Source organism: Macaca thibetana, chromosome 8 (assembly GCF_024542745.1).
Source record: "Macaca thibetana thibetana isolate TM-01 chromosome 8, ASM2454274v1, whole genome shotgun sequence".
Lineage (NCBI taxonomy): Eukaryota > Metazoa > Chordata > Mammalia > Primates > Cercopithecidae > Macaca > Macaca thibetana.
In genome coordinates, this window is record NC_065585.1 from 38,533,774 (window position 1) to 38,555,452 (window position 21,679).

General features: G+C 37.6%; 1 protein-coding gene across 9 annotated transcripts in view; it reads right to left on the bottom strand.

Moving 5' to 3' along the window:
- Positions 1-21,679, bottom strand: part of OXR1 (oxidation resistance 1) — a 382,402-nt gene that overhangs the window by 89,308 nt on the left and 271,415 nt on the right. The window contains exon 2 of one of the 9 annotated variants that reach the window (XM_050802207.1): positions 4,120-4,441. The exons of 6 other annotated variants lie outside the window; for them this stretch is intronic. In XM_050802207.1, coding sequence (XP_050658164.1) covers positions 4,120-4,318 — 199 coding nt within the window. In that variant the 5' untranslated portion in view covers positions 4,319-4,441. Of the gene's footprint in view, positions 1-4,119; positions 4,787-21,679 lie in introns of those variants that run through there. 2 more of the 9 variants (XM_050802210.1, XM_050802214.1) reach the window with 2 other exon arrangements.

The following is a 21,679-nucleotide window of genomic DNA, read 5'->3' on the forward strand; positions in this document are numbered from 1 at the left end:
TTTGTGAGAGCTAGACCACACCTCTTCTTCACTGCAAACCTAACCTGGAATGGGAACTGAGGTAGAAAGATAAATGGAGGTATAAATTGAATATGAGACTGAAATTTTTAAATAAATGGACCAAGTCTTAAGTAACTGAAAGATACTGTTTTAATTGCTAAAAATAAATGAAAAGAAAATGTAAAAGGGCTGAGTTATGCTCAAAGAATCCTGTCACCAAGTGGGAAAATGAGGTTGATATAACAGGACAGCTTATGATAAAAAACTATTTCATGTTTATATTACAGTAAGTTGAGAGTCTACACTACTAAAAATTTATCTATATTTATTACAATCTAGTGAAGTGAGTACTTATAAAGATTATACATTATGAGTTATAGTCATGCCCCTAAACAAGAGCTATATTTAAAGTTCAAACAATTTTTTTAAATCAAAGCATAATGTACCCTTTAATCAGGAACAAGCATTGTATTTTAAGATGTTTCCTTTGTAATCGTTATTAACTAGATCAATGGTGTGATAATGTCCTTAATATGTCTAAGTCTCAATTATGGTTTTCCTGAGAGGGCTATAATGGCGGAGCCAGCAAGCACTAAAAGCTGGTAGGAGCAAAAGCAGCCACCTTGGAGAGGAGTAAAGGAAGGAGAGACACCAACAGTTCAGTAAGTGGTTTGTTTATAGAAAGCGTAAACTCAGAAACATTGACTAAAGCTTTTTTTGTTGTTTGTTTGTTTGTTTGAGATGGAATCTTACTCTGTTACTCAGGCTGGAGTGCAGTGGTGTGATCTTGGCTCATGGCAACTTCCACCTCCCCGGGTTCAAGCGATTCTCCTGCCTCAGCCTCATGAGTAGCTGGGATTCCAGGAGTGTGCCACTATGCCCAGCTAATTTTTGTTCTTGTTTTATTTTTGAGATGGAGTCTCGTTCTGTGGCCCAGGCTGGAGTACAGTGGGGCCATCTCACTGTAACCTTGCCTTCTGGGTTCAAGCAATTCTCCCACCTCAGCTTCCCTGGTAGCTGGGACTACAGGCACGCTTCACCACGCCTAGCTAATTTTTGTATTAGCAAAGACAGGGTTTCACCACGTTGGCCAGGCTGGTCTCGAAGTCCTGACCTCAGGTGATCCACCCATCAGGGCTTGCCAAAGTGCTGGGATTACCAGAGTGAGCCACCACAACTGGCTGACATTTGACCAAAATTTTATCTGGTCTATCCTTAATCTGTTAATGGTAAAACTATCTTATCAACATCATTACTGAACATGACTCCCTCTACCCCTTCTTGATGCGTAACTCCTCTGATGTTGGGTTGTGAGAAGGAACAGAAACAAGGTTCCACTTTTTCATCTTAGTGGATGAAAGGAGGAGTAAGATCACTAACAACAAAGGGTTTCCTGGAATGCAATCAATTTACATGTGTGAAAGTATCTGTAACAAGAAATACTCCTATAATACACAGGACTTTTTTTTTTTTTTTTGAGACGGAGTCTCACGCTGTTGCCCAGGCTGGAGTGCAGTGGCGCGATCTCGGCTCACTGCAAGCTCCGCCTCCCGGGTTCCCGCCATTCTCCTGCCTCAGCCTCCTGAGTAGCTGGGACTACAGGCGCCCGCCACCGCGCCCGGCTAATTTTTTGTATTTTTAGTAGAGACGGGGTTTCACTGTGGTCTCGATCTCCTGACCTTGTGATCCGCCCGCCTCGGCCTCCCAAAGTGCTGGGATTACAGGCTTGAGCCACCGCGCCCGGCCTACACAGGACTTTTTAATGAACTGAAGAAAGAATGATAGCAGGAAACTTAAGCAGCTATTAAGAAACTGAAATAAGAATAATCTCAAGCAGAAAGAGCAGAAGAAATCCTTCAAACAGACTGACAGACACTCATTCTGAAGGACACCAACACAAAGAACAACCCTAGAGCCAAAATCCTCCTGATAAGCAGCTGCAAAGCACAGAATTCTCATTTTAAACAAAGGCTAGCTGGAAACACATGAAGACTCACTTATTTTTACTTGTGTATATACACGTTGCCTCTCAAAAGTCGGCTACTTTTTACTAATTCTACTCCAAATGAAAGTGCTCTAGAACAGAGGATTTTGAAATCACCAAATCCAACCTCATTTACAAAGGAGAAAATATAGGCCCAAAGACACTAAGTAACTTTTCCAAATTCTTGCAGGAAGTTAATGGTAGGATGCACCTGCCCACATGACTGTGGTCATACTTTGACCTCACAAGGCTTCTCTAATGTGTCAGAGATTTGGGGGCACCGTGAATATTAAAGAATATGTAATGAATTCATAAGGCAGCTTCTACAGAAGCGGAATATGTATCACTTCTGAAGTGCCACTTTGAAGGAGGGTGTCAGATATAGCTGTGTGCTCCATATATATAAACACAAAGTACCTGCTGCCCAGTCTGGATTCTCCTCCTGGGCTCAAAAGATCTTCCCGCCCCAGCCTCCTGAGCAGAGTAGCTGGAACTACAGACAAGGGCCACCAAGATACACGTGTTTGGGCATATTTATTAAAACACTAACCATATTCCTTTTTAGTTAAGTTACCCCACATATTTCTGAATTCTCCAGCCATCTCAAGGCTGGTCACATATCAACTGTTTTCAATTTCAGGCTACTGAAAACTCATTTAAAAAAATCCTTGATTCGAACACTTTAAAGTCCCTTTCCTATGCCTGGTCCCATTTTTAAGAGGATTCTGCCTTTGGTTAACATTCTTCAGAGCAGAAACAAAAAGTATTCCCCTCCCGTTTTCATTTCTTAATTATATAAACAGCAATTCTACAGATAAAAAATATTTTACGTAAAGTAAGGAAAATTTATTTAAAAGGGCTATGCTAAAATGAGATTTTAATATTTCTTCAAAGCTTAAGATTTCTTCAAAACGTCTTAATATTTAGATTAATTTGTAGATCTTAAGATCTACAAATTAAATATTAAACAAGATAGATTATTACACACATAGATCAAATTATGTGTGATCACATAGATCAATAGATGTCCTCACTGTTTTACTGCTTTAAAACAATCTATAGGGCCCAGCATGGTGGCTCAGGCCTGTATTCCCAGCACTTGGGAAGGCCCAGGCAGGAGGATCACTTGAGGCCAGGAGTTAAGACCAGCCTGGGCAACACAGCGAGACACCATCTCTACAAAAATAAAGATAAAATTTAAAATAAAATAAAATGACTGGTAGGATGTGGAGTTATAAACAGATTTTACACTTTGTGCCTATCTTTATTTTCTAAACTCTCTAATGCTAATTTTTCATAACCTTCAAATATTAAAGCAATTAACAAAAATAAAATAAAATAAGACATGGCTAGCATGTCTGCTACCTGTTAAAGGAAGCCAAGGACACTGGAAATTACCCTGTGCCTTATGCTGAAACTGTTCAGCAGCACTTTCAAAAATTCTGTAAGTTATCAATATCATGTCGCTACAAATGACTGTTTTAAAGAATGGCACAAAGACACTGTGGTGAAAAAAATCAACCAACACAACACAAAATAAACAGGAACTGAGAAAGTTTCTAGGTTCTGCCATCACAAGACAACGTGCAGCCGTTCAAAAAGTACACGACGCAAAAAGTCAACTAGCTTCCCATGTTAATGAAGTGTTTCATTTTACAAAGAAGTATGTGGCTTTTTATGTTTCGTTTAGGAAGTGAATCCTAATAGCTGACAAATATCAAAGAAAGATTGACCCAAACCAAAACGAAAACAGGCACAACGCTCTTCAAGAATCCAAGACTGAAAACACCGACGTCATAACTGGTTCAGTCTTCACCTCCCAGTGGGAGGGAAAGAGAGAATGGATCGTACCCTTGAAATGCTTGGCGGGGAAAGAAAATCAAGTCTAGGTGGGGAAAGCAGGAAGAGCAGAGCAGGAAGAGCTGACACGCAGCTCGAAGTCTTCCCTCCCCAGAGCCGAAGGAGTCCTTCCTTCCTCGCCCCCTGCGGCCGCCACCCCAGCCACGTCGCCCGCCCGGTCCCAGGCACACCTGCCAGGGCCGGGCCGCGACCCCCGCCCGGCGCCACGACCACCGCCTCCCCCCAGCCCTCAGCCTAGGTCGTCCGCGCGGAAGGCGAAAGAAGGGTGGGCTCACCAGGTCCCTCCGGGCTGGACGGCGCCGGGGGCCGGTGGGGCGGGGACCCGCACCCGAGGTCCCCCTGGGCGGGCTCCCTCAGGTAATCCTCGAAGCGCACCTGCCGGGCTTCGCCGCCGCCCCCGAACCCCCACAGGCGGTTGGCCGTGCCCCGCAGAAGGCGTCCGCTCTTCTCGGTGAACGTGGTCAGGTAGTCCATGCTGCCGCGGGGCCGGACGCGGAACTGGGGCCCAGGAGGTCGACGGTTTCGGCGGTGGCGGCCACCACTAGCGCGCCCGCCGCCCCATCAGACCTGATCCAGGGGAGGTGGCTCCGCGCGCCTCACAGGAGGTGGAGAGGGGGAGGGGGCGTCCCTCTCCCGGCCCGGGGACAGACCATCAGGAAACCACGCGTCGGGGGAGCAAAAGACGGACAAAAGTTTTTTGAAAAGTTTTTCTTGTGGCTTCCAAATGCCAAATGAGGCAGAACTTAGCTTGTCACATAGGTATATTCTTCCTGGAACCGAGGCGGGGTCGGAAAACTGGTGGCTTTTAAGCAAGCTGGACGGGTCCTCTCCGGGCATCCCCCCACCGGCCTGGCGCCAATGGAGCTGGCCTGCCCCGCCCTGCCCCTCCCCGCCCCGTCCGGGCTCCGACCGGACTTTCAGGACTGCAAGGGAAAGGGGGTGGACAGCCAGCCTCCCGCCAGGTCAGAGGAGGGGATAAAAATGGCCCAGGGGAGACATTGCTGGAGTTGCACGGAGTTCGGGAGCCTAGGAAGGGTCTGCAAATAACAGTCAAAAACTTTGAAGGGTGTGTGTGTTGGCTTGGGGAAAAAAGAGGGTGGAGTGTATCACATAAAACTTGCAGCTTGTATTTACTTTTTTCTTTTTTTTTTTTTAGGACGGCGGAGATACTTTCAACGTTAAGATTGCAGTCATAATTACAACATGAATAGTAACATTTTAAGTTCGTTGTACCAGCATGAACTCATGTTAGTGTTCGACATTCTATGATCCCAGTCCTGTTTAAGCAATGTAATTGAAGACTTTAGTTTGCAGATCTACCTTTCAGGGACCAAGAACCTAGACAGGGAAAGAGCGGTACCTTTTGACAGAAATTTAATACCCCATTTTGCTTCCTGTGAGATCTGGTTATTCTCTTCCTTTCACATCTGTTCGTAGCTCTTGTAGTTTTCCCAGGCATTAAATAAGTAAACCCTCTTTCTTGGAATCACCAATATATTACTATACTGGGGGAAAAAAAAAGATTTGAATTACTTAGGAAGCTGATGAACTACCCACTCCAACAATAGAGTCCTGAAAATCAGTCTTAAGCTTTTGGCCAAACTACTGAAGATTATGCCTCCTGACACACACACACCCTCTTTTTGTTGTTGTTGTTGTTGTTGTTTTAACCAGTTGACAGATCTTTTTTGCATCATCACCATTTTCAGTTTAAATTCTTACTAGGTTGGATAAATGTCACCATTCTAATATCAGCCATCATCATTATACTTGGTGAAAAATACCGCATGTCTGGGCTGCACCCTCACAGTGTCTAATTCGGTGTTTATGGGAAAGGGGCCCAGGAGAATCAGCATATCCAGCAATCCATGTTTTCAGGGTTGTGGCTTGGGAAAGAACTGTTACAGACTTCTGCTCTACCTAAGGACCTATTTTGTAGATGTTGCAATGGATGGAATGTTTGTGCTTTCCCTCAAATTCATTTGTTAAAATCCTAACCCCAGTGTGATGGTATTAGGAGGTGGGGCCTTTGGGAGGTAATTCATGAGCATAGAGGCCTCATGAATGCGATTAAGTGCCCTTATAAAAAAGGGACCCAGAGAGCTGTCACTATCTTTCTGCCACATGAGGATACAAAAACACAGCAGTTTGCAAACCAGAAGAAGGTCCTCACCAGAAACTAACCATGCTGGCACCCTAATCTTGGACCTCTAGCCTCCAGAACTGTGAGAAATAAATGTGTGTTTATAAACCAGTCAGTGAGTCTGTGGTGCTTTATTATAGCATCCAGAACGAGCTAAGACAGCTACTAAGTAGCATTCCATTTGACAAGGAAGCCTTACCATGCACACTACTTCTGAGTTCAATGAAAGAGAGGCTCGGTAAGTTTTAAAAATCAAATTTCAATGAATTAGTGTAATTCTCATTAACAATTTAAATTATTTTTCTAAGATATGTTTTACATCTTCTAAAAATTTACCGGTTTGTTATAAGCATATCCAATTAATGCTTGAGATTTTACCTGATTAGATCTGCACTTTTACGTCCAACATTTGCAGGAACCTTCATTCTACCAGTTCAAATCCAGATTTACAGGTAGTTAACCCATCTGTTTTTTTTTTTTTTTTTTTTTTTTTTTTTTTTTCTGCTTCTATTTTATAGAAGGCTAGAGCTGCTGGAGAAAAATGTGTAACCTTGGTGACTGAATGCCTTACAATCTTTGATTTAAACTCGGCTGGTCGTAATGTCTCTAAAATCCTTTTATTCATATAGTCAGTGTTCTCTTTCATTCTCTATATTTGTTGTCTGAACTGTCATCATTCTCCTGAAGTTACCAAACTCGTCACTTGAACATGTTACTTTGCCTTCTACATGACCCAGAAAATCATAGGCCATGAAATATGAACATTCATTTTTCTTTCCTTTTTCTCTTCAATCTACATCAAGTTGCTCTCCCTACCTTGTCTTAGAAGGAGGTCTTTATTCCTGTCCATGCCTTTCTTCCGAAAGTCTAATTATGTTGTCTGTGGCTTGCCAGCTTTATTATTCTTCTCTGTTCCTTTTTACTATATGTCCTTTCCTCTTATCCTTCCATCAGCCACATAAATCACTCTCAGCCTTAAAAAAAGCTTGCTTATATACCATGCCTGCTTTTTCAAGCTACCTTTTGCCTCATTAAAAAAAACCCAAACCTTTATTGATATGTAATTTAAGTACTGTAAAATTCAACTGTTAAAATTATACAGTTCACCTGATAACAATTCAGGGTTATAAAGCTATCATCAAAATGTAATCTTTGAACCTGAACATTTCCATCACCACAAAAACTTTTTACCAATCTGTAGTCACTCCCCAGTCACACTTGCAGCCCTAGGCAACCACTAGTCTATTTCTGTCTCAGTGGATTTGCCTTTTATAGACATTTCATATAATACTTGGTCTTTGGGGTCTGGTTTCTTTCACTTGTTTTGAGGCTTCTTCGTGTTGTAACATGTATTAGTACTTCATTCCTTTTTACTGCCAAATAACGTTACATTGTATAAGATATACCACATTTTATCGATCCATTCATCCATTGATGGATATTTGGATTGTTCATACCTTGAGGCTATTATGAATAATGTTGTTAGGAACATCTATGTAATTAAGTTTTTTTGTTGACCTATTTTCATTTCACATATATACATATGAGTGAAACTGCTGGGTCAAAATGGTGGCTTTCAGTGGGCAAAAAGGTTTAATTTTGATGAAGTCCAATTTATCAATATTTTTATCAGGTCTGTGCTTTTCATTGTATCTAAGAAATCTTTTGACTAATCCAAAGTATGAAGATTAACTATTATGTTTTTTCTATGAGTTTTATTTTATTTAGCTCATTGATCTAATATAGGTCTAATATAGGTCTTTGATCTATTTGGGGTTAATTTTCAGGTTTCGTGTGAGGAAGTGGTCCAAATTCATTTTTTTATGTGTGGCTATCCAGTTGTTCCAGCACCATGTATTGAAAAGATGATTTTTTCCCCCATTGTCTTTGCATCTTTTTCAAAACTTAATTGACCTTAAATATAAGGTTTTATTTCTGGACTCTCAATTCTACTATTCCTAAACCCATGCCAATACCATGCTATCTTGATTACTGTAGCTTTCTAGTAAGTTTTGGAATTGGGAAGTGTGAGTCTTCCCGTTTTGTTCTTCATTTTGAAGATTGTTTTGGCTATTTTGCATCCTTTTCATTCCATATGAATTTTAGGATTACTTTGTCAATTTCTTCAAAGAAAAAAGTCAGTTGTAATTGTGATAGGAATAGCATTAAATCGGTAGATCAGTATGGGAAGTATTGCTATATCGTCCATAAACAAAAGGATGTCTTTCCATTTAGGTAGATCTTCAATTGCTTTCAGCAGTGTTTTGTGCTTTTCATTGTATAAATCTTGTACTTTTTTGTGACATACATTAATACATGTTTTATTTTTTGTTGGTATTGTGAATAGATTTTTTTTTTAGATTGCCATTGCTAGTATACAGAAATAAAATCGATTTTTGAACACTGTTCTTGTATCTTACAACCTTGCTGGACTCACTAATAAATTCTACTCATTGTTAAATGGATTTCTTAACATTTTCTCTATATAAGTACATGTTTTCTGTAAATAAAGATGGTTTTGTTTTTTCCCTTCCAATTCAGATGCCTTTTTTTTCTTGCCCAATTGCCCTGGTTAGAACTTTCACAGTACAATATTAAATAGAAGTTGTGAGAGCAGATATCATTTTATTCCTGAATTTGGAGAAAACACATTGAGTCTTTCACAATTAAGTATGATATTATATGTTGGTTTTTTGTAGATGCCCTTACTCTAGCTTAGGAAGGACCATTCAATTCCTAATTTATTTTATTTTTGTCATAAATGGACGTTAGATTTTGTCAAATGCTTTTTCTGCTTCTGTTGATATAATATTGTGCTTTTTGTTCTTTATCCTGTTAATATAGTGTTTACATTAATTAATATTTGTATATTAAATGAACCTTGCCTTCCTTAGATAACCTTCAGAATGTATAATATGATGCTTGATTTGGTTTGTTGGTATTCTGTTGATGATTTTTTGTCTATATTCATAATAGATATTATATTGGTTTATACTTTTCTTCCCTTGTGATATCCTTGTCTTGCTTTGGTATTTGGGTAATACTGGCCATCCTTTTCTAATTTTTTGGAAGAGTTTCTGAAGGATTGTTACTAATCATTCTTTAAATGTTTAATAGAATTCCCGATTGAAGCCATCTGGTCCTAGGCTTTTCTTTCTGGTAATATTTTAAATTACTATAATCGTTTACCTCATACACACACACACACACACACACATATATATATATATATTAGATTTTCTATTTCTTCTTGTGTCAGTCAGTTTTGGTAGCTTTGTCTTTCTAGGAATTTGTCCATTTAATGTAAGTCATCTAATTTGTTGTTCATAGTATTCCTTTTAATCCTGTTCATTTCTCTGATTTATATTAATATCAGCTCTTTTACTCCTAATTTTAGTAATTTGAGTCATCTCTGTTTTTTTCTTGCTCATTCTAAATCTTTGTCAATTTTGTTGTTCCTTGCAAAGAGCCAACTTGAGGTTTCATTAATGAGGTTTCTCTAATGTTTTTCTCTTTACTATTCCATTAATACCCATGCTAATCTTTATAATTTCCTTCTTTCTATTTGTTTTGTGTTTAGTATCTTCTATTCCCACCTCCAACCTCCCTAGTTTCATAAGGCAGAAGGTCAGGCTATTGATTTGAAATCTTCTTTTTTTATAATATAGGTTTTTACAGCTACATGCCTCATTAGTTCTGTCCCACAAATTTTGTTATATTGTACTTTAGTTTTTATTTATCTCAGAGTAATTTTCTTTATGAATTATCATTTGACTCATTGGCTATTTAGGAGTATGTTGTTTAATTTCCACATATTTGTGAATTTCCCAAATTTCTTGTGTTTTTCTGACTTCTAACTTAATTTTACTGTAGTTAGAGAACATACTTGGTATGATTCCCCCATCCTTTCAAAATCATTGAGTCTTTTTTATGGCCTAGTTTATAGTCTATCCTGGATAATATTCCATTTTCCCTCATTTTTAAGCCTTCCATTCATCACTGAATTTCTTGAAAATCCATATTTGCTGCCTCTCTTAAGCTCCTACCCAAGCTCACTCTCAGCAAATTCTCATCCATTCATTCAGCTTTAGTAAATGCCTACTCAGCACTAAGATAGAAAGTCCCTATTTCTATGGCACTTTCAAGCTGATGGTACACTCCCAAAGATCACCAGTGCCAGCACAAGATGTTTTTGTGTGATTAGAAAGAGATACCCCTGCAAATAGACACGTTACAAAAAGGCATCTCTAATCCAAAAATGAAATTAAGAAAATAATTCCATTTATAGTAGCATCAAAAAGACAAAAATACTTAGAAATAAATCTCTCCAAGGAGGAGCAAGACATATACTGAAAAATACAAAACATAATTGAAAGAAGTTAAAGAAAATCTAAATAAATGGAAAGAGATCCCATATACATGAACTAGAAAACTTAATATTGTTAAAATGGCAATTCAGAAATCAATATACAGATGTAATACATTCCCTATCAAAATTCCCCTGCTTTATTTACAGATATGGAAAATCTCATCTTCAAATTCATATAGAACTGCAAGGAGCCCCAAAGAGCCAAAACAATTTAAAAAGAAAAACAGAGTTGGGGGACTCATACTTCCCAATTTCAAAACTTTCTTCAAAGCTACAGTAATCAAAAACCATAGTACAGGTGTAAGAATACATGTACACATCAATAAAATAGAATTTAGGGTTCATAAGTAAACACATACATTTAGAGAAAACAAACCGATTTTCAAAAATGATGCCAAGGCATTTAATGGGGAAAAATATTGGCTTCAACAAATGGTGCAGTAACAACTCCATACTCACATACAAAAGAATGAGATTAGACCCTTACCTCACACCGTAGATAGAAATGAACTCAGAATGCATTAAAGACATAAGTGTATGATTTAAAACTATTAAATTCCTAGAAGAAAACATAGGGTAAATCTTTGTGATCTTGAAATTGGCAGTGGACTCAGAGATTACATCAAAGGCATAAACAACAAAACTAATTTGCCTCATTACTAATATGAGGAATGCAAATACCTGCCAATAAATACCATTTTCTTCTATCAGGATGGTGAAGATCAAAACGTTTAAAACCATTTTGGTAACAGCAGGTGGAAACTACCACTTTCATATATTACTAGTAGGACAGCAAAGAATGGTACTACCATTTTGCAGGATCATCAAAGAGAGGGTCATTTTGCAGGATCTATCAACATTTTTAAAGCACACTCCTTTTGATTCAGTATCCTCACTTCTTGATATTTATCCTATTGATGTATGACATGATGCAATTTTCTATTTGTAATAGCAAAATGTTGAAAATAACCTAAGTGGTTACTAATAAAGAAATGATTAAATAAAATATGACATGTCCATATAATGGAATATTATTCAGCCATTAAAAATAATTACACAGTTCCTGGTATAACTGATTATGAAAGAATCTTGAAAAAAGTATTTTTAAGGGGGAAAGCAAGATACAGAACACCACATGTGGTATGCTTCAATTTTTGAAAACAATGTAAAGTATATGTAGTTATCCACATACAAATAAAACATTTCTGTTAGTATATATAAGAACCTAGTAATGGTGGTTGCCTTCTGAGAAAAGAAGTGAGTGGCTTAGGGCGTGATGAGAGAGAACCTTAATTTTCACTGTGTGTATAATATGCATGTATCGCCTATTCAAAAATGATTATTTAAGTTAAAAATGACCTGTTTTCCATAAGCCCATTCTATCTTCTAGGAGCTTGCTAGACTGTCCACTGTCAATTTAACTGTCATTCAGCTCCTATGAAAGGCATTTGAGATAGACTGCATTTCTCAATCATCAGTAAGAAAAATGTGATCTTTCTTAAGTCGTCTAAAAGTTATAGGCGTATCAAGTTAGGTCATCTGCAGTCAGTATACCTAAGGCATGTCTCATCATTAAGAACATGGGTCCTGAGTCTAACGTCAGATGCTGGCTTTGCCACTTATTAGCAGCGTAATGGGAAAGTAACTGATTTAGCCTCTCTCTCCCTCAGGTTCCTTACCTGTAAAATAGAGATAATATAGAGATGTCGGGAAGATTTAATAACACAGTGCAAGCAATATGCCTACAAGAGTGCCTGTAAAACATTAAGCCTTGGTAAATGTGAGCTATAATACTTCCTATAAAATACCTTATCAAGTTATACCATTAGTGTTATATTCTGAATTTTACTGAAGTTCAATGTAAGAAACAATTGTGTGAGGAACTGACATTGAAGACATTATTCATTATGTTGTTATTTAGTGTATATAATTAACAATATTTTTGACAGATACTTAGAATTTTATGTCAGGAAAAATCCTTGTGAAGACAGTACAGGCATTCATTAACCAGATAATACATATTATCATCTTGTCTTAAGTTTCAAATACAATGACCATCTATTTTTTTTTTCCAAAAAAGTAGAACTACCTTGCCATTTCCTTTGCTTAGTAATTTCTGGTATCATTGAAATTATTATTTTTTACCAAATGTTTAAATTAAAAGGACAATATATAACTGGATACATGCACATGGGAAAACAAAACTATAGTATAGAAGGCTATATAATAGTAAATTTCTTATGTCCTTCCCGAATCAACCTCTACATGTTTGTGTATATCCTTCTGGAAATTTTGTATGCATATATTTATATAGGGTTACTATGTGTATATATGCATGTGTGTTTCTTTAAAAAAAAAAAACCAACATATTGTGTCCACAATTTTGTTGTTGTTGTTATCTTGTTTGAAATAGGGTCTTATTCTATTGTCCAGGCTGGCATGCAGTGGTGCGATCAGGGCTTATTGCATCCTCGACCTCCTGGGATCAATCCATCCTCCTGCCTCAGGCTCCTAAGTACCTGGGACTATAGGCGCATGCTACCACACCCAGCTAATTATTGTAGTTTTTGTAGAGACAGGGTTTTGCGGTGTTGCCAGCCTGGTCTTGAACTCCTGGGCTCAAACGATCTGCATGCCTCTACTTCCCAAAATGCTGTGATTACAGGCGTGAGCCAAGGCGCCTGGCCCATGTTCATAGTTTTATACAAATATTTTCACTTCCCTGTGTCTTAGACACCTTTCCATATCAATTTCTATTAGTTCTCCTTCATTCTTTTTACAGTTTCCGAGTTCAATTTATTATTATCTGTTGAAAAAGCCTTTTGTTGTTAGTTGCTAGAATATTTAATTTAATTACATCACATTTACTTCCAAAAAACATGTAAGAGCTAAAAACTCACTGGAAAGCACACTGTTAATAAGTTGGAAACTTGTGCACTACTGTATGTAGATTATTTAAACCACTCCCCAAAATGCTTTAAGAAATTCTGCCCTCCCGGGCACTATTCCTTAAAGGAAACATTGTTCTTTTAATTGTGGAATCTTAAATAGAAAAATTTCAAGTAAGACAATGATTTCTAAAAATATGAAGAAAAATGACATGAAAACTAGGAAAATGGCTCTGATTTTATATTTTTATACTAAAAGAATATCATCAGTAACCTAAAAATAATTAGAAACAGATTAACAAGAACATTTGTTTGTAATGTTTATATTTTCTTAATTGTTAGATGAATTAAATGATTCCTATTTTAAGGGGACTATTCTTTGATTGCTTGTTTACATTGGCTAATGACTGAAGTTTTGTTTAATGTTCAATCTTCTCAATCTTTTCGTTCCTGCCCCAGCTCCCATCTCTGTCAGTCATCCTATATACCAAACTCTCTGAATTCAATCTCACTTCTTTATCTTTTTCTGAAGATGACATCAAATGGTTTTTCTACTAACAACCATTCCCTGGCATACTTCCTGGCTCACTACAACTATTATGAGTAGCCACAACATTGTGTTCGTTACTCTTTGAAAATACTTTTTAACACAGATAAAATTATTGAACTTTAGGAAATAAAAGAAGCAGAACTGTAACATCCTGAGAAAACACAGAGACATTGAAGTATATGAGCATGATGCATCTGCAAATCTTTAAGCAAAATGGTAAAAGTGAGACCTGTGTTCTCATTATAAGGCTAGCTATATTAATAAACTCAGAAAATAACAACTGGTCTTAAAAGAACAAAATGAAAAAATTATTTTCTCCAGTAACAAGTTATATCTACCTGTCAGCTATTTCATAAGATAGAAATGTTAGGGTTGGGCATGGTAGCTCACACCCATAATCTAAGCACGTTGAGAGGCCGAGGCCAGAGGATCGCTTGAGGCCAGAAGTCAGCACTCAAATTTCTGATATGATAAGCAAAACCACTGATGGAATCAATAAAGCAGACTGACACTCTGACACTAAACTAAGCAAAGAGATTTTGTAAGTTTAGAAAATAAGGCGTGAATCTGTTATACAATCACTACATCTGCATCTGCCAGTAAACCTAAAGCTTAACTTCATAGACAAATTTGCTACCCTTAAAATTGACTCTTTTTTTATTTAAAGCACTTGTGTGTTTTTCGCCACTAAAATGGTTTATGCTAGCATTCAAATTCCTTATCATATATGAGACTTCCACCTGTGTCCCAAATGACCACAAAGAGGAAGAATGTGGGTTATTGTTTGAATATAACCATGATCACAGCATTGAAGAGTATACGATAGAGATTTAATATGGCCTTTCAATAGAGTGGGGACAGTCTAATATTAATTTTCTAAAAAGTACCCCTCTAGGAGATACCAACCTTGGACATATAATAATTACAAACCCTACTAAAAACTGAGTAATTTTTTCTCAATTCTGAAAATTGTCCAAAAGGTGTTAACTCCCTCACTCGTCAGAAAAACACTGCATGGCAGTCAAGCCAAACAAGGACTCAGCAATATCATTGTTAACAATTATAATTGAAACTTAGGTCACAATAACTCACATCAATTTACCATAGAATTATTCCCGTTCTATTTTTAATCCTATTGAAGACTGTAATTATAATGATATAATTACAGCCCCCAAATATTCCATACCTGGAATGTGGCAGCTTCTGGAGCTTTTGGATCAATTTCACCCAGCTCATTGGACAAGCGCCAATTGGTATTACCAGTGGTGCCTAAAGTTCTGAAAACTGAATAAAGCTTTAAAAACCTTGAGGAACAAGAGCTCATCAGGATCTCCAAAGAGTAATTTTACATCATGAAGACAAACATTCTCATTTTCTTTCTTCTGCAGATTTCTTTTTCTGCCTGCACTTTCTTTGAGGTTACAGTAGAGTGTGTGTCTACAGAAGGTACTGTATGCATAGCTATGAGGAGGTCTTACTCTCTGTCTTTTTATGTTTCTGGGCCCTTCTTCTCTACCCTTGTTCTTCCTCTTGTCCTCTCTTAATTCTATGATGGGTCTTCACATGTTGTTGTACCTTCTCATGTTACTTGAATAGAATTTTGATACTTATTCTTAATCTGAAAAGCTGATAAGTGAAAACATTTGTTTTGTGGTATATTAAGTACTTTATTCAAATTATTAATTTCACATATTTTAAAGTTATATAGCTTTTAGCTAAATTTTTGGATAATTTCCCTATCTTTGCTTTTATTAAACATAATAGGGCCAAGCACGGTGGCTCATGCTTGTAATCCCAGCACTTTGGGAGTCCGAGGTGAGCAGATCACCCTGAGATCAGGAGTTTGAGACCAGCTTGGCCAACATGGCGAAAACCCATCTCTACTAAAAATTACAAAAATTAGTCAGGCTTGGTGGTGTGCACCTGTAATCCCAGCTACTCGGGAGGCTGAGGCAGGAGAATCGTTTGAACTCAGGAGGCGGAGGTTGCAGTGAGCCGAGATCACACCACTGCACTTTAGCCTGGGAGGCAGAGTGAGACTGTCTCAAAAAAAAAAAAAAAAAAAAAAAAAAGATAATAGAGAAAAAAGAAGATGAACAGGCAAAATAATTTAAATCTGTTGCTAGCCAGTTTCCAGCTTTAACCTGTAATCAGTAGCTAGGTAGTTTATTTATTTTTATATTTATTTATTTTCCTTCCCTTCTGTTAGGGGAAAGTCTGAACCTGGGGCTGTGTCAATACAAGACAATGAAAAGAGAGCCTACCTACAAGTTCATCCATCTCAGGGAAAGTGCTGGGCAGCAATGACAAATTTCTATCAAGTGTTCAATTGTTTCAGCCATGATGCATGAACAACAAACTCCTGAGTGCTGTACCTAATGTTTGAAAGGAGTAGAACTTATTCCTCTTCTCAAAGTAGATGGGAGTTCCCTAACTCCCCACTTCCCCATACCAAACACAATTTGGGAAAGATGCTAATAACCCCACGTAAATCAGCCCAAAGGCAGTCAGCATATAGGAAGAGAAACTCAAACCTGGATGGTCAATCTTTAAATGATCCAGCATTGACTAGACAGGTTTAATTTTCAAACAGAATCATGCACCAGTCATTTTCTCCTGTTGCAGATCTACTCTAAATTCTCAAGTCTTCCTAGAGAGCAGCAGACACAGCAATATAACCAGATTCAAAATGCAAATCCGTGCTGCCCTAACAGGCTTGAAGGAAAGTTGGATCATTTCTAGCTGCCTCTCAAGAGAGAAGCAGGGCATGCCCAGGCACTTCAGCCCCACCTACTATCCAGAGACTCATATGGGTGCCAAGCTGGCTATACAGCCACCACCACCAGTAGAATTTATCAAATGCATTGAACAAGGACTGGTTGGCAGCCACTTTGTACCTACCCTACTGGTTTTCTAGGAGTCAGGAAGGAAGGGGTGGGGATAAGATTCTTAAAATATACAGAGACATCAACAACATTGTTAGGCCCTCAGATTGAGCTGGTTCTGCTAACACACTGCATGATATGTAAGCACATGCACTTATATTTCCTCATTAGAGCCTATACATTATGTAGTCAAATGAAATCTCCCAGCTTCTACTTTACCCCCTCTTTAATCGATCTCCAACACTACAGCCAGGGTAGTCTTACATCCACCAATCTAAGTATTGCTTTTTCTCCGCTTTAAAAAGCCCTCCTTGTTCACAGCAGCAGCTGCCTGTTGATAATGAGAATCAGCTGTGGAACTTTTTCAAAAATCAAAATTCTCCAACTATACGCAGAGATTCTGGTTCCATGGCTGTAGGATGGGAAACTCAGGAACCTAAATTTTTAAATTATGAGCCATGTTTGTGACCTGCTACTTTATAGTTCTTCCAAATGCTTTTTGCATATTTAGTTCATGTGAGTCACACACTGACTTCTGAAAAAGGTCCATGAGACTAGATCTGGCAACCACCGAGCAGTGATGTATGTGTTTCACACATGTGTGCAAAGAACAGGCGCTGTTTAAAACTGCCAGTGTTTTACGCTCCAGGTGCCTCGGCCTCTGCCTCAGCAGCTAAGGATATGACGTGCACGGGATGGTACAGCTACAAGATGGTGAAGCCTCTATCAGTCTGGATCCCTAAGTAACCATATGGATCAGAAGCCCTGCTTCCAAAACCACCCAAAATTGGATACGTAAGATGAACATGAAATGCATCAAGAAATATACACTTATTTCAGCAAGTCCCTTAGGTTTAGGGGTTCATTTGGCATCACAGCATGAGCTTAGCTTATTTTGACTGATAGGAGGTTTTGCAAATGATTAAGTTACATTTTTAATGATATATTAATATGCTAAAGACCACCTGATTTGTTAATGATTTTGCTTTTCAAGTGTCTTTTGCAATGTCTATATTCTGAAAAGTATTCTGAGATTGCAAAACTATTCATTTACCTTTTGTGTATGTGAACAAGTGTTTTCTTAATACAACCAGAGGAAAACCAACAAACAACGAAAGCAAAATGGGGAGAATGTGGAGTTGCTAAAGCTACACAGAAACTGTCGATCATTTATACTCCCGGTTTAAAAAATTGGTTTCCTATTAGCCTTATCCTCTCAATAAATATCTTTGTAATCAGAAAATGTAAATTTGAACTTGTAAAACACATGTAGGTTCATAAAATGCCATTTTTATGTTTTACATATTGTTCTCCCATAAAAGTACACTAGAAAATGGTTGAAAAGAATTACTTTGAGAGCTAGAAAGAATACATCCCAATTGTCTTTCACACAATGACCTTAACATACTAATAGCAACCTTAACCGTAAGACATGAGCAGGCCTTGGTGTTTATCTAGTCAGGGCTTTCATTGTTATAGATTGGGTCACCAAAGCCTAGAGAGGTCAAGTGTATCTCTCAAGGTCACACACTGGGAAAAGAACAGAGCCAGAACGCAGGGTTTGCCCATGGGAAATGCTGCCACATGACGTTTCCCTCCATCTTTTACTCAAGCAATTAACTGTTACTCTCTCAATTCACCCAAACATTGGGTTAAAGTAGCATGATGTCCCACAAAGGGTTTCCGGCTGTGAAAGCTAGGTCAAACTATTGACTTATTTATTTATTGAGATGTAGCATTCTCATCTGTAAAATAAGAGCAAATAGTACCTAACCTGGAGCTCTTCTATGATTAGAAAGGACATGATGTATGTACAGTGTTAGGCCCATTGTTCTTTGGCTGTATTAAAAAAAAAATTATATTGATACCCTTCAGAATTTCAGCCTATTCTAGACCAGGGAACTGCAAACTATGACCCATGAACCAAATCTGACCTGCCACCTGTTTTTATAAATTTGGTTTTATTTGAACACAGCCATGCCCATTCATTTATGTATTGTCTGCGGCTGCTTTGGGACTATACCAGTAGAGCTGACTAGTGTGACAGATACTTTATGGTCCAAAAAGCCTAAAATATTTGCTTCCTGGCCCTTTTCAGAAAAATGCTGTTGGACTATATTCTAAACTGCTGAGATCATTTTGATTCTTTCACCCACCGTGTCATTCGGTATCCCTAATTACTGAGTCAACCACAAATTTGCCTCTGTTAAGGTTGATCATAAAAATATGTAATGAGACATGAGAAAGGAAAGTCACAAGACACAGTTCAACTGACACCTTCAAGGATGACAATGACTACCACTCATGGAGCACATTAATCTAAAGAAGTATGAATCCATTCAATGCTACCATGACCCAGAACTCATTTATCAACAATGCCACATACTAGTTAAACATCTTTCTAATACGCAGAAGATGAGGTACAGACTCCAGTGATCACTGCTTTCCCCTCTGAAATGGTTTCAAGTCTATGATGTTTCTATATCCTTCAACTCCATTTCAACAGCATTTTAAAAAACTCGGGCTATTAACCTAACTACAGTTTTCTGGCAGATCTCTCATTATCCAGCTACAGAATGGCTAGCTGTCACCAAACCTGATTCTTCTTTTTTCTGGGCACATAGTGACCCTATATTTCCCAGATTCCTTTTTGGGCAGCAGTGCTCAAGTGATTATTTTTTAGCCAATGGAAGGACTGCAAAAATGATGTGTGTTACTTCCAGGCCTGGCCAAAGAGAGTCCCAACTGGTGATCTCCATGCTCTTTTCTTTTCACACACTTGTAGCGGATGAACATGGTGACTTGAGAAGCCATTTATTAAATATGACAGAGCCTTTAGAGAGAAGGTACCTGGGTCCTTGAACCCGGGAGAGCCGCCACCACCCCCCAAGAACTCTAAATGTAGACTCAAACAAGAATAAACTTCTCTTGTATTTAAGTCATTTTATATATTTTGAAGTTTGTTACAGGAGGAAGTATAATTGTAAAAAATACACTATGAGTCCTGGGTTACTACCAAAGTATTTGTGACCACATAGGAAAATATTCTGGTTTTCTGGATCAAGAGGTTTCAATTCATGTGAAGTAGATGTGGGTGTTCTTTCACTGTATCCCTGTATGCCTTAGCCTATAAATTTATATTGTACAGTATTTGTTTTGTACTTTCTTGTAGCTCATTCTTTTTAATTGAGAAAAATAAAGCAAAACTGTGGCCGAGTGTAGTTGTGCACACCTGTCGTCACAGCTACTTGGGACACTGAGCTGGGAGGATCTCTTGAGCCAAGGAGTTCAAGCCTAGCCAGGACAATATGGCAAGACCCCATCTCTTAAAAAATAAAAAGCTAAATAGGCATTAAACTTACTCTATCTTTTAATAACTGTTAAACAACACGAGCCTCACCCATCCATCTTGTTCTCCTTTATTGTAGGACTTTCCTTTTCACTAGTTAGTTTTTTTAGTGTTTGTATAATCTCACTCTATGTGTTGGCCTGATACTCTTTCACAGTTTTATGCCAGTATTTTTTTGTTTGTTTGTTTTTTGTCCCTGGCAATATGTTCCTCTTTTGTTTCTTCTAAGAACTAAGCTCAGAAGACAGCTTGCCAAATCACACTGGTATCTCCCCATTTTTCCTTTCTTATTAAGATTACTCATGACTTTTTTTGCCAGAGTTTGATTTTTTGGGTATGCTACCAACACTCAGTTAAGAAACCCTGTTCTACTAGATGTTGAGAAAGATTCAGCACTCCCACAACCACCTCATGCCTCTGGCAACTTTTATAGTCTGTTTGTAAAAAGCCTTATTTCATCCTGTATCTAGATACAGTATTCAATATTCTTTAACACTTGTACTTTAGTATGCTGCGCATGGAGATAACATGCTTCTATTGATCCTGATGCTTCTCCATCTCATTTACAGAGAAGATGCAGGGCAGGCTGTTGCCACTTCCTGACATATCTTTCTGGGCTTGCTCTTTCAGCCCCACATTTTCACTTACTAGCTTCAAAAGCTATGAGGTCCCATTCAAGACATCCTACTCTCTAAAGCCCTCTTTATACCAGTTTGACTTAGCTTCAATTGGCACAGAAAAATCTGGGACGGAAAGATGTGATTGTAAGCTTATGCGGCAAAAAGAAGAAGACAGCTCTGCGCAAAAAAGTTTTTGGCTAACAGAATGATGTTTCTTTAGCTAGCAAATTTGTATGTTGTAAATGTCATCAGCATGATTGGATGTATTTGATAACTTGTAGAGTTATACTACCATCTATGTAGATGCTTTCTTAAAATTTTAGTTAAAAAATATGGAAGTGAGTTTTACCTCAGTGAATTTCTACAACATGCATATTAGCTTGCCATAAATAAATGAAGTAAATTTACTTTATAGTATACACATTTTCTAGTTTGATTTTGGAACTAGTAAAAAGCATGCTGTGTATTCTTTCAAGTATTGTGATCAAACATAGGGTGTATTTGTTAAAAACAAAGTTGTAACTATTTTTGCAAGAATTTGAACAATGAATCACTGGCAAAATTTGAATTTCAAAAATTTTAATTTGTCTTTCTCAGATGTAATTTAAATGTAATCAGTTTAGGGTGTTTCTAAAAATTGATTTGCAAAGAAATAAATGTTATTTTTATGCTATCAAAGTTACTTCCCAAAGATTACATGTTATTCACACTTTAAATATATATGTACTTACTTCTATTATTATTAAATAGAGGATTCCTCTGCCATTCTCACTACTTTCTCCTCAAAAGAAGAGACCATATGTTTTAGATAAAATGAAAAGAATGCTATAAAGAGGTCTGCTTATCCTTAAGGTCTCAATGAAGATTATCTGCATTAGTAAGGGGAAAATCATAATTATGAAAATATAAAACATAGTTCATTAAATATATATGTATATATACATATGCATGTATTTGTGTATACATACATCTATATACAAATATGTATACACAAATACATATATTCAAATGTATATATTTGTATATATGCA